This window comes from Ctenocephalides felis, unplaced genomic scaffold (genome assembly GCF_003426905.1).
Source record: "Ctenocephalides felis isolate EL2017-DRISC unplaced genomic scaffold, ASM342690v1 CF-g0.4_SCAFFOLD_03571, whole genome shotgun sequence".
In the NCBI taxonomy this organism is placed as follows: Eukaryota; Metazoa; Arthropoda; class Insecta; order Siphonaptera; family Pulicidae; genus Ctenocephalides; species Ctenocephalides felis.
Genome location: NW_020539725.1, coordinates 20,381,026 through 20,395,843, shown reverse-complemented (window position 1 = coordinate 20,395,843; position 14,818 = coordinate 20,381,026). Strand labels below are relative to the sequence as shown.

Below are 14,818 nucleotides of genomic sequence, written 5' to 3'. Positions count from 1 at the left end.
ATTTGACACATATTAACGGATTAACGATTAACGTTAACTTGCGTTAATTCTTCCGAAATGTAACGCTTTAACGTTTAACGAAGTTAACTTTTTTTGTAGCGGATTAACGATTAACGAAGTTAACTATTTGATTAACGGTGCCCAGCTATGTATATATATATATATATATATATATATATATATACTGCATTGCTAAAGTTTTACTGAATACCTAATATACGTTACAGTTTTATTTTTTTGAACTAAAAGCATTCTTTTTTAAGTAAATTTTATTTAACTTTTTACTCATAGTTATTTTTACCTTTCTCTGATATAACTGCTCTTTCTTTATGTTGTTTAATAGACACAATTATAAACACATATACCTTGAAGTATTATCACTAGAAATTTCTAGCAAATCAATAATTTCCTTTTTTCAATTGCAATCTTTTAAAGGTTTCGGGGGACATTCCATATCCCCAAAACATAGAAAAAATAAAAAATAACATTTGAATAAAGGATGCTTTTAGTTCAGAAGTATAAAATCTTATAAATGAGACATCTTTTAAGTGATAAAGATTGTGTGAGAATCCCTTTGTTTTGTTTGTTATAAAAGATTAAATACAATATTTGTATTACACTTGCCTACATTTATGTAGGCAAATCTTTGTAAACAAATCCGATGCTTTTGTGTTTGATAAAGATAAATTTTACAGAAATATTAAATTTTATCTGTAAAATACAATTAATGAATAATCCTAACTCCAAATTGGTATAATTATCCATAGAATTCTATTAAAAAATCTTAAAATAACTTAATTAGCTTATTTTTGTATGTGTCATTATCTCATTGCGTAGTAAAAGTCGTCATGAATTTTGACTAGTATTTACCCCAAAAGAAATATCAATTAATCTGCATACAGCGAAATAGCAAAAAAGAGCAAAAATAGCCGGCACGTGCCGACCACGTGCCCACACGTAGTGCTTCGGTAACACTATCCACCTATTTTGTATTGCGGCTTGTATGTGCACGAGTCGAGCATCAGTGGCCAAGCTTTAGGTTTGCGTGGTCAGTTTTGAAAATAGAAAATTATTATTATATATACATACAGGGCCTGTCCTACCTTGCATGGAATGCAAGCGGGCAAACGCCTTACAGGGAAGCCAACACGTGATTCGGATATGAAATTTATAATACATTATTTATATAAATATTTTTTTTAAATATAATATCAAGAATACTTAATAGATTATAATAACAATCTGAATTAACTATGGATTCGGTGACACAAAAAGCATATTTAGTTTGTAATGTGAGATCAGTAAAAATAATTAACCGATGAATTGCTCTACAAACTAGTATTTTATTGTTCTGCTCTGTTCTATTTGAAGTTAACGTGGAATCGAAAAAAACGGACCTTGTTAAAAAATTGATACCAATTATAATAGAAAAAATGGAAAATGAGGAGTTAGTGCTCATTTATTCCGAGAATTTAATTTTTCGTAATTTTTTTTATAACTTTTGTTTTTTGTTGCAAATGTTTTGCATCTGATGGACTTCAAATGTTGAAGACATGCATACATGGTTCGGGTATAGAAATGGACCAAATTTGAAAATGGAAGCAAACGATGCAATATTGAATATTGTAAATAATGAAAAATCAAATTAAATTAAAATTTAAAAAGTCCAACGTGAAATGCGAGTGTTATGTTTAAAAATGAAAAGCTAGTTTGCTTTTTCGGCATGATTTGCTCAATGGAATAAATCGCATATTATTTTTCAAACCCCAAATATTAATATTACACATTAGTTACCAATAATTAAAAATTTAAAAATATTTGATTATGTTCAACCCGAGATTCGCCTCGATTTTCTAAATAAATTTAAAAGAAAAGTATTTTATTAAATGAATGTATATTTAAAATTAAAGATTTTTGGTATTTGCACTCGGTTCCGACGCCACTGATATGAATACATTTACAAAGATTATTCCTTTTGTAAAAACTATTCGATATCCATCTTCAAGTTTTGCATTACTTTTAGGTTGAATTTTAAATTTCAATTAAATTAAAAATCGTTGGTCTACCCTGTTCATCATTACTAATCGAGTAAGATGAAGCCATGAAATTCATTTTCATCAGACCATCAGTCGCAACACCCTACGCACGTGACCAAATTTTCAAGTAGATTTCTATTGTAATACTAAACCAACAAAATGATTAAATATCCATGATAGAATCATTAGTTTCCAAGGGCGAATTTATGCTATGTTATATATTTTGAATACTGAAAATATAATTTACGATCATACTAAGTTTTTTCGTGGATTTTCAATGGATATATCTTTTATATTATGATTAAAATAATTATATGAATATATAATATAATAACTATATAAAAATTATTTATATAGATACTCAAGCACTCCTCATGCCTAATCCTTGACCAAATAGGATTGTATATAGATAATAGTTACTTACCATAGTGCAGCTTTACTTATAAAAGAAAATCATTAACTTTCGCTAATTATATAATTATTAAAGTTTCAATAAATCTTTTCCTTTGTTATATGTTATTGCCATGAACTGCTTTGGCTGATGAGTCACTAAGAAATAAGTATTGTCTGTCTTCACTGATAAGAAATATTAGGCGCCAAATTTCGGATAAAATAGCTATGTTATGTTACTTGTCTCTTATGTTGAAAAATCACATGAGTTGGTAGTCACGAACTGTCTAAAGTTTAGATTCTAAATGCTCAAGTATTTTAGACGATAACCGGATCTCTAAACTGATCAAGTGTTTTAAACAACAATAACCTCAAAATGAAACAATTGTCAAATATAGTACGTCTTTAATGTTTATATGACAACAATTTGTTGTCACTTTTAACACATGAAACAATCAAATTCTATGACCAAAGAAAAAAACTAAACTACACAAATTAAATAAAAAACAAACAAACGCACATTTTAAAACTAATAATTAAACATTTTTAGGTTAGGAAATCACATGTGAGTAAAAGGTAAATTGATGTTTAGGTTTAGACTTCACTAGATGTGTCACAATCACAATGAAGAAAAAAGTGGGGAAAGATGGTTGTAAATGATCAGCAAATTAAGAGAAAAGTCTGGCTTATGGCAATTTATTAAGTTTTGACAGCCATATAAAAGTACCAAAGAAAAACGAAAAAAAAGTTAGTCAACACAAGTAATTAACATTTGGTATATAGAACTTGATTATTTAACGTTTAGTGTTGTAATTGTATTGTTAATACTTTTGTTACTTTTTAGCTGAATTATAAAACGAATTCTGTTTTCGAAACTGCATAATTATAATTAAAAATGTATTTTATTTCGAAGCTGTTAAATAATTGAAAAAACATCGTATATATAACTATACTACATATGTAATATAGTATATATATATATACATATATATATATATATATATATATATATATATGTGTGTGTGTATGCGTGTGTGTATGAATGATTATTAGTAACTTATTTATAAATTTAGAATTAAATCAGAGATAAAGTCGCACTTATATAACATATGTTATATTATAACATATGTTATATTATAACATATGTTATATTAACATCTCATATATGAAAAAAAATTCCAACACCAACAAGCAACAATATAAAAATCCATCAACTTTTTCACTTTTTAATACCGAAAACTTGTTACCTATTGCTTGTTAACACACACATGTTTCATAAAAAAACTGATCCATTTTTATCAAAACTAGCTGTAAGTGGAATTCTGTCTTAAAGCAATTAGGGCATCGCGCCTTAAGGCAAATTGCTGGAACTTCCCGTACCAAAAATTATTATTTTTAAACGATTAACATTTTTGAAAAAATTTTACTTCAAAAAAATAGATTTTTGAAAAACTATAAATTTGACAAAAAATTACTTTTTTTTGAAAAAAAAATTTTTTTTATTTGAAAAAAAAAATTTTTTTTTGAAAAAAAAAAATTTTTTTGAGAAAAAAATTTTTTTTTTAAAACAAAAAAATTTTTTGAAAAAGAAATGTTTTCTTCATATTGACATAGTTTGGAAATTCTGAACTTTTTTTCAAAGCAGTCGCACTGCTTGAACTGCATAGAGACGAAATGTCGAAGCTCGCAAGTGCCGCGTCGCCGTCTAACGCATAAGAATTGGTACGGAACCCATAGAAATGTAAAAAAAAATTATACTTATTGTTAAAATCTCTATAAAATATCTGATAATTTGATGTGCATATGTCTAATGATCATTTTTAACCGCCAAATGGCATTTTTTTTTACTTTTTTCATTAGATCTCCGAAACCGCTAGACCTGCCTTCATGAAAATTTGATCAATTCTACATCTTGTCAATACAAGTAAAATGTTTTTTGAATTATTCAAATCGGACGCTCCGTTCTCTTAAAAACTGAGTTACCGTTTTTGGCACTTTTTGCCCCGTATCTTCGGAACGGCTCGACGTGCCTTCGCCAAAAACTAATCAGCACGTCTCCTTATCAATACGAATCGAATGCTTTTTGAATTATTCAAATCGGTTGATCCGTGTTCGCGAAATCGTCGACGAAAATTTGTATCCGCACATACATACACACACGTACATACATACATACATACATACATACATACATACACACACACACACACACACACACACACATACATCCATTTTTTCTAAGGTATGCCAAAATATTCAGAAACCTCTGAAACGTACAGATATATAAAAATTTTCATTTTCGATTTTTTTGCGATTACTATAACTTACCCTACGGGAAGTTAATTATTATCAATTTAAATCTTACATACATAATCACTTTGAAGTTTATCTGTAACTTGCTGAATTAAAAGTAGCAGAAGAAAGTAGCAGCACAATTAAAAAATGACTTTAAAATTTATTTTCACTGTATTCACCAGGCGATTTATGTACTAATTGTAAGAATATTTACTGTAGACATCTGTAGAAGGAAATTAAGATTTTAATTTGTTTATATTTTAGATGCTTGGTTTTATTAATATCGTTATTGAGTACTTAACTTAAGTATTTTAAACAAATATATATAGGTATCAAAAAAAAATTCATTTTCATTGAAACCTATTGAATTTCTGATAAAGTTCATTTAAACTTGCCCCTCTGCTAAAATTTTGGCTTTGGTTGTTTCTGCATACAATAATGAAGTTTTTTTGTGAACTTTTTCGTATTTTATTATATAAATATCGATATTGCATGTAGATCAATATTTCAAAAAAGTGTATACGTTGATTATCTAAGAATTTATGAACGTTTTTTGAACTAATAATAAATATGGTCCCAAAAAAAACTAGATTTTTTAAATCTGAACCGGACTAATAGTGTTGAAAATAAGCATAATGCATAATGTAAGAACATTATTGAAATAATAACACCAATTAATTTTTACATTTTTATCAATATCATTATTAATATTTCAGATATATTTATTTACAATAATTGTTATATTCCATATTGTGTACACACACAACATGTTATAATATATCATAATTTATTTTCATTTTTCAAAATACAAATGCATCCAAATAGAATAAATTTGATTTTCTGTATTTGTAAAACAACAGCGACAATCAACCACTCTAAAATCGTTTGTTACATTTATCGTTTCACGTACTATGTACAGGGGATATGAACAATTATGCAAGGGGACTCCTTATTACAGATTAATATTCATATGAAACGAGCTGATTAGAAATGATAAGAGATAGTAGTTCTCTGAATTTGTACACATCACAATTAAAATTGACATTCTGTATTCTTGTGTCTAATTTTAATATTTTTTATCAAAAATCCTAAGTTTCAACTTCATAGATTCATTGCACATTCCATATGACATTAATTCAAGTACAATTTATTTGCGCAGAATTCACTTTAATCTAAAATTATCAAATGCCTGTAATAATTAAAGAACTATTTCGTCTTGCAATAAAATTTTATTTATGGTTACTGTAAGTTTAATAATAGGATAAATTATAATTCAAATATTACAAGCATTTGATAGATTGCTTTAAACAGTAAATTTACCAAAAACAAAAAAAGTATAATTGAATTCAATATACAAAGATTACAAGCTGCAAAACAGAATTTAATCTAAAATCCAAGAAATTACTAATTTGTACCAGCAACTTTAGAGATATGTGTTTTCATATGAATATTACTAAATTTTTACTATATGCTATTTACAATTTTATTTCCTATAACAAATATAATTTACTGATATGGCAAACGTTTCAAAATTTAATATATAAAAATTGAAACAGGATTTGATTTACAAATACACTGAGATACATTATTATATACACGCAATATAAACTAAGATTTTTTTGAGAATTTATACAATATTAGAATATTTATAATTATTTACTAATTGCATCAAATTTAATATATTTCAAGCCCCTGCATCTATCTCATTGCATAGTCCTACTTTGGCACGTGACAGTTAGGCCAGAGTTTATTTATTTTTGTCATTTGCGTGGTTTTAAGAGATCATTTAGACTATAAGTGGCACGGCCTTAATAAAATGCTTTTTTATGACATAAGCGACTATAATACAAATCGAATGAATGAAATATAGTTCAATAAATAATTATATGGAATATAATAAAATCTTTCAGATCTTTTAAAAATTATAACATAAATAAAAATATTAATCGTCCTAAAATGATTCATATTTAATTTTCTACAAAATAAATTTAAGATTTTTGTAGCGTCACCCGTTAACAACGTCACTAAACGTTAGTGAAACAATCACTTCCATACATATTTTTGAATCATTTTTCGATTATATAAACTTAAAATGCTAGTCAAATGTTCCGTCGTGATAAGTCCGACAATAATCACTTTTGTTTCAGATCACAAAACTTCTTAAAAATCGTGCCAAACTCAGTCGAAATTTTGGTGCCACTTCATTGTTGTTAAATCGGCGGCAGATTCAGCAGGAAGGCAATTTCGTCCTACACCATATTCATACCATATTTATCGGTAGCACCTGTACTTGCCATATATTCGAGTCCCGATGGGCTGAAACCTTGCGCGGCTCCCATACTGGGAACACCACTCAAGCCGAAATTACCACTACCATAACCACCGCTAGGTTGAACGGCAGCGTTGTAGGAACCCATCGGGCCCATACTTTGGCCACCACTGACAGCATTAAAATACTCCATTTGGCCATAATACGGGCTCTGGGCGTAGTTACCGGCCGACGGATAATTGGACGCATGGTGGCCGTAATTCTTTATGTAGTCACCAGAATGCCAGTGGAAATTATAATCGTGGTTCGGCGTGTAAGGTAAACTATTTGTATTCACAGTCGGCGTCATAGGAGGTGATGGTGTCGTCATAACGCTAGAGTTAGAACCAAGAGGCGTCAAATTTCCAGCCGCTAGTCGATTGTAGGCCAAAGATCCATTGTTCCCCGTGTGATCTTGCTGGTGTTGGGATTGTGGGTCTTTTTCGTTGTAGCCTAATGTCGGTAACAGATGTTTGTTATTATGAGAGTTATGATGATGATGCGGATGATCGTATGTAAGTGGTGTCAGACCACCTCCCCCTGTCGATGATTCCTTTTTACAAATAACATTTACGGGTGGACTAACACTCGTCGATGGGGTAATCGGTAGACCAGGCGACGAAGTGTTTGCGTGCTGCTGCTGCTGTCCTTTTTGAGGAGAGTTAGTTGTGTTGTTGTTGTTGTTATTGTTATTAGAACCAGTCTTTGATGGAGCGGAAGATGAAGATTGGCCATTGGATTTTGAGAGTTTTGTGACTGGTGTCTCGTTGATGATGAATTCGTGTTCCCAGATGATGATTTGATGGAACTGCTTTGTTGTTGCTGGAGTTGCTGCCTGCATTTCGCTCGACGATTTTTAAACCAAACCTGCAAATAATAAATTTATATTAGATAAATAAAAACACAAATGTTTGGTATATTTTAAATAGAAATACAAAAAATAAATAACATTAACTAATTTGAATAACATATAATATATCAAAATCATATGCCATATTGAATATTATAACAATTTATAATATCATAATGTATCATATATATTACTCATTCGTTTATTAACTTTACAGACTTCAGTTCGTTTATTATATTGCTTTTGAATTGAATACTGAAATATGAGTTGTTCAGAAGTGTATCTCAAGAAATGTGATTCATGAAATTATGTTCTTAGGCTATTTCAGTTTAAGGGTTCATAAATTTAGTCTCACTTAAAAATTTACGATGAATGTTACGTCTGACGCAGAAAAAGCGTACTGCTATAAAAATCATACCGCGTTCGCCTTTTTGCGCTTTGCTTTCTTGTTTTATTTCGTAAATAAAATAAAAATCTCTCATATTAGTCTACCACAGGTAACCATGGAGAAATAGGACGGCCTTTAACATGCTCCACCCATCGCGCAGCAACGTGAGTGTGGAGCGTGAACACACACATCGAAATAATCAGAAACGGGTTTTTCGTTTTCACGATGGCGTTCAAGGCGTACTATTCAATTTATTAGCGCGCACGCAATGTATGCAAGCGGGATATTATTCATAGTCACGCACATGTACAACATCTGTATATATTGATATAAATTATTGAGGCACGTTCCGACAGAACGATATATACAAACGCGACAATATCTACGATGATGAGTATGCATATGTGTGATTTATGGCCAGCTTGACATCATTACTTTATGACCGACCCGGACGGCGACGCCGCCGTGCCATTGTGCAAAAGCGACGCGGGCGGCCGACGGCGGAAATGCAGAGGCTCGAAACAAAATTAGAGGCATTGCGATATAAGATCAAATATACGAAATGTTATTGATCTGTAAATATGAAATAATCAAACGATATTTATTAAGTGATAATTAACTACCATTAAGTGATATTAACTTCCAATTATAAAGGCAAAATCGACGTCCATCCAAACGTTTTAGGCAGCCAAGTGCACTCGGAAAACCAGCCCACCAGGCTAAACAAAAATTACCCACTGATCTCATTTAGAAACTCTTATATTATTTCTCTTTTCTTCACTTTTGTATGAATTCTATTTTTGTTTTTGTTTTATATTATATTCCTAATCCTAATACATTCTCCATTCGCTGGAAGTATCTATTGTAATCAAATTATAATGTTATCTCTCTTATTGTTTTATCTAACAGATGACAGAATAAAACAAATTTAAAAGAAAAGTGATAATTAACCACCAGCGAATAAATGTTATAATTACTATGATGCATGAATAATAATAAATGTTACAATTACTTTCGAACAACGTATTTCACATAAATTTATTTTCAAGATATTACCAGTAATAATAAAATTCTGAATTCGTTAATTCCCAGTACAATGGGAAGACTTAATAATCACTTGAAATTGCATCCAACATTTATATCTTTAAATTAGATTATTTTCCAAATTTCCTTAGACCGAATCAACTATTTATATCTTAATTTTCTTATTATAATTATTTATATAATTAAGACATATAGAGTTTGAAAGGTAAAGATAGTTCAGAAAAAAAAGGATTGTGAAAAACCTAGTTTTATGTTAGAACATAAAAAAGACAAATTTTTCAATGAATGATTACATAAACATAAATCTCTTCGTAATGTAAGAATTAAAGATCAGACTATTGCCAAACTTTTGACAATGCAAAAAAGTTAAGAAAAAAATCTAAAAGAAGTTACAAAACAAAATAGTTACGATCACCTTACGATATCTTGATAAAGATAAAAATAAAGAATACCGGGAATCGTTCAGAAATCTTTAATTTAATCAACTTATTGACAAATCTTTAGTCTCCTTCACACTTTTAACTTCATTTAAGACTTCGAATACAAAAAATACAATAATTATTTGAACTATCTAAATTTCAAATTTAAATTCATATTAATTTTATTTAAGTTGTAAAATGATCATTCGACTAGGAATATGCCTTGAAATATGATATAAATTATGGTTAATTTTATTTAATTTGCAAAATAATCATGTGGAGAGAAATATGCGTTGTAATATAATCATTTAAACATGCTGTGTAAAAAAATTCAAGAACATATTTGTTAATATTTCATGTACCCGCACATATTTTCTTTCTCTTCTCTTCATGAGATCTTTTTCCTTGACAAAAGCACCTGTGGGTAACATGAATAAAACAATATAATGTAGGTAATTAATAATTTAGTTCTCTTCACAAGTAATTAGTTATATCATTCTTCGTTATTTAGATCAATGTTGCACAAGCAGCACATAAAAGCACGTCTTAAGACCATTGTTAATGCAAATTATCACATAAGAGAGTGCATATGTAATCATGTGGGCGCAATTAAAACGCAATAAATTTACCCCAGAATGATTGCAAAGATACCGAGCATATTAAGTACAGAGATATGTAATGTGTAAGCATTTACAATGAAACGACTTGTTGTGCAGTGTTTTTAATTAAATATTTGTATGAATAATACATTTATGATGAATTATTTAGTTATTATTAACTTCCCGTAGGGTAAGTTATAGTAATCGCAAAAAAATCGAAAATGAAAATTTTTATATATCTTTACGTTTCAGAGGTTTCTGAACATTTTGGCATACCTTAGAAAAAATGGATGTATGTGTGTGTGTGTGTGTGTGTGTGTATGTGTGTGTGTGTGTGTGTGTATGTATGTATGTGTGTGTATGTATGTGCGGATACAAATTTTCGTCGACGATTTTGGGAACACGGGTCAACCGATTTGAATAATTCAAAAAACATTCGATTCGTATTGATAAGGAGACGTGCTGATTAGTTTTTGGCGAAGGCAGGTCTAGCCGTTCCGAAGATACGGGGCAAAAAGTGCCGAAAACGGTAACTCAGTTTTTGAGAGAACGGAGCGTCCGATTTGAATAATTCAAAAAACATTTCACTTGTATTGACAAGATGAAAAATCGATAAAATTTTCATGAAGGTAGGTCTAGCAGTTTCGGAGATATGGAGGAAAAGTAAAAAATGAGCCATTTGGCGGTCAAAAATGATCATTAGACATATGCTCATCAAATTATCAGATATTTTATAGAGATTTTAACAATAAGTATACAATTTGTTAACATTTCTATGGGTTCCGTACCAATGCTTATGCGTTAGACAGCGACGCGGCGCTTACGCGCTTTATATTTTGTCCCTATGCAGTTACAGCAGTACGATTGCTTTGAAAAGAAAGTTCAGATCTTCCACAATATGTCAAAATAAAAAAAAAAAATTTTCAAAAAAAAAAACAAAAAAAAAATTTAAAAAAAAAATTTAATCGTTTTGAAAAAAAAAATAATTTTTGGTACGGGAAGTTCCAGCAATTTGCCTTAAGGCACGATGCCTTAATTGCCTTAAGACAGAATTCCACTTACAGCTAGTTTAAACTAATACAGGAAAACGTGTATAGTTAATGGTCTCTTAATCATGATGGTAATTTAAATGAATGGTGTTTTGTTATAGAACTAGTTAGTAGTAAAATTATTAATTTTATATTTATCTTCTCACTTTATATATCTTTTATAACTAAACGTTCTGCTTTTACAGTCAATTTTAAATATACTCATGAAGCATTTTTTTAGTTTATATAAATTTTGAAAATGTATGTAATGAGATGAACAATTCAAGTCGAGTGTAATTATGAACATTAACATCCAAAACAGTGTAATCACTTGAAATTCCTTAGAAGGATATGTTTATTGTTTCATGTCATTTTGAATCGTTTGACACCAAAATTAAAAAAAGTATGTTTAAACCATTACAAAAAATTAGAAGAATTAGCAGAAAAAGGCATTTTTTTTGTCAGGACGAGTTTTCAAAATCTGAAAATCGATCGAAAGATAATCATTAGAAATGATGTTATTTATCATTCCCAATCGCCATATCTTTTATAAAGATCAGCCGGGCCCAGTTGATAGTAGTTAATTGATGTTATTGTTAGGAAAAAAATTTTAATGCACTTTTTTAAGATGCTAAAGTTCATGGTTTTAACGAAAATCCTAAAATCCTTATTGACCTATAAAAATAGCAATAAAATCATTGAAGTTTAACAGAAACAATGTTCTATTGCCACAATTTTCAATGTTAGTAAGGGGGACATTAAGGGGGGTATCAAGTTATTAATTCTTTCGTTGTTATGACTACGCAATGTTACGGCCCATTCTTCATATAAATTGGTAGTAAAAACTATCAAAATGCTAAGTATTTGCTGTGCAGTATGGCATTTTAGATATAGAACCGATTAGACCCTAAATCTCTATTCTCATGGATTATGTCAAATATTTTATTTTATTTATTTATTCATAAGCAAGCCGTAATCAATAATAATAGATATTATTTCAAGCTCTTGTCAAGCTTATTCATAATTAATATAAACAGATAGTAATTTTATAATATTTTCATATATCAAGGCAAAGAGCAACTTACACCGAGTTTCAGCTTTTGAAAATATCATAAAAGTATTATACAAAGTGATTTTACCAAAACTAAATCAATTACCTTTTAAAAATAGATATTTTAACGACTGTACTAATTTTGAGCAAGTTATACATTTCGTTTCTTGGCAGTTTCCGAAAAAAAGTTGGTGTCTCTCTTCAGTCTATAAATATCTTTATAATAGTGAACTATGTGAAATCACAAAGTTCTCATCGTCAGCATAATTTTGACCTTTTGCAAAATCATAAATAACCGAATAACCGAACACTGAATGCGGTCTATTTGCTTTACGTTTGTCACATCGTCACCCAGTGGAAACTGTCGCCCCGGTCGTCGCCAAATGTAAACAAGCATGATACAATTGCAAGCAACACTTTGTAAAGATGTTATAATAACGGTCATTGTGCTCAGGTTATTGTGTAAACAAGAACCCAGTTTTGTTACGCTCGTCACAAACGCTGTCATCGGATGGTTTTCTATTTAACATTAACATTGCCTCCTATTTTTTCCCGATATTATTATTTCCTTGACTGAAGGCGGTTCATTTTTTCTATGTTCATTGATTTGTTTGTTTGTTGACGTTGTGTACTTGTGCAGCTGTGTGTACATAGGTAACAAACGATCTTGAATGATGCGCGGCATATTGTGGAGATGAATGATGACAAATTTGTCTCGGTGATGTATCGATTGCGAATAAATTTCATCAATACAAGATTTATAGTTACCGGTAAATAACTAACACACACACAATATATAAAAGTGATAGGGGCATAGCTCTTTACTAATCAGAGACAGGAACTCTAAGAAAGGCCCACAAAAATTATTCGCTGGAGGCGAATGGAGAACATAAGACAATATAACAAATAAAACAAGTAATATGTAAATATAATAAGTACTGAGAAGAGTGGTTGACGAAAGAACTCTTCTGAGCACAATCATTAAAAAGAAAAGAAACTTGATCGGACCCATTCTGACATCCGCGAGAAAAGAAAATACTATATAATAGAAATAAAAACTAGTGGGGCTCATGGCACCGTGCCTTAAGACAAATTGCTAGAACTTCCGGTACCAAAAAATATTTTTTTTTTTAAAAACGATTAACATTTTTGAAAAAACTTTACTTAGAAAAAATTAGATTTTTGAGAAACTATAAATTTGACAAAAAATTACTTTTTTTTGAAATTTTTTTTTTTTTTAAAAAAATGTTTCTTTATTTAGCCATATTTTGGAAATTCTAAAATTTTGTTCAAAGCAATCGTACTGCTTAACTAACCTAACTGCATAGAGACGATAGAGACATAGAAACTTTTTGCCCCATATCTTCGGAACGGCTAGACCTGCCTTCGCAAAAAACTATTCATCACGTCTCCTTATCAATACAAATCGAATTATGAATTTTGAATTATTCAAATCGCTTCATCCGTGTTCCCGAAATCGTCGACGAAAATTTGTATCCGAACACACACACATACACGCACGCACACACACATATACACACACACATACATTCATTTTTAATAAGGTATGCTAGAATGTTCAGAAGGTTTTGAAACGTTAAGATATACAAAAAATTTCATTTTCGAATTTTTTGCAATTAGTATAACTTGCCCTACGGTAAGTTAATAAAATATAGAGCTGAAAGCTTAAGCACAGGAAAGGAAGTTTGGTAAGGAAAATGCATAAAAGTAAACTATCTCACATCAAATGACAAATGCTATCTTTACTAAAATTATGATTCAATCTAGCATAAAATACAGAAATGTGGAATGGCTATGGCTAGATATGGAAAGGACCACGAAAATAATCAAAATTGTGGTGCAGACATTGAAAACAAAATAAATTAAAAATATTTTTGAAATCAGTAGGTACTAAACATCAAACAACCTTATCAAAATTCAACGTCAAAGAAGCTTATCAAAAATCAATGAAAATCAAATAGCTTTACTGTGTTTGCTTGAGTGCTTCAGCAGAAAATTATAGCACTGTACAATTTAGAATTTTAGAATTTTATTGAAATAGTTATATTTTTGTAAAAATATCCTCACAGCGATAGCTTTTATAAATATAGATAGTAAAAAATTGCTAGATTTCTTTAGAAGTGTAGAACTTTTTCAGTCGGTTTCAACTATTCCATCGATTTTAGTTTATTTGCCTTAACCAAATGTGTTTATTATTAGTTGTTCATCAGATCTTTCTATATCTGAAATATTTATTCCAGACAAGAATTTAAGAACTCTATTTCTAATGGCTTAGGATTTATCTGAGAAAAATAAAACAAATATCATCAAAATTATTAACCGCTTTCGAGGTTACCAATTAATGCCATCTTCTGATGTCATCAGATCAGATCAGATGCAACTGCATATT

The 14,818-nt window shown here is 29.8% G+C and overlaps 1 protein-coding gene across 1 annotated transcript in view; it reads right to left on the bottom strand.

The window, feature by feature from the left end:
- Nucleotides 1–6,415: 6,415 nt before the first annotated feature.
- The window catches only part of LOC113385752 (homeotic protein ocelliless-like), a 65,237-nt gene continuing 56,834 nt past the window's right edge, over nucleotides 6,416–14,818 (bottom strand). Inside the window, 2 exon segments of the mRNA XM_026623590.1 lie at nucleotides 6,416–7,789; nucleotides 7,792–7,896. Coding sequence (XP_026479375.1) covers nucleotides 6,971–7,789; nucleotides 7,792–7,896 — 924 coding nt within the window. The 3' untranslated portion in view covers nucleotides 6,416–6,970.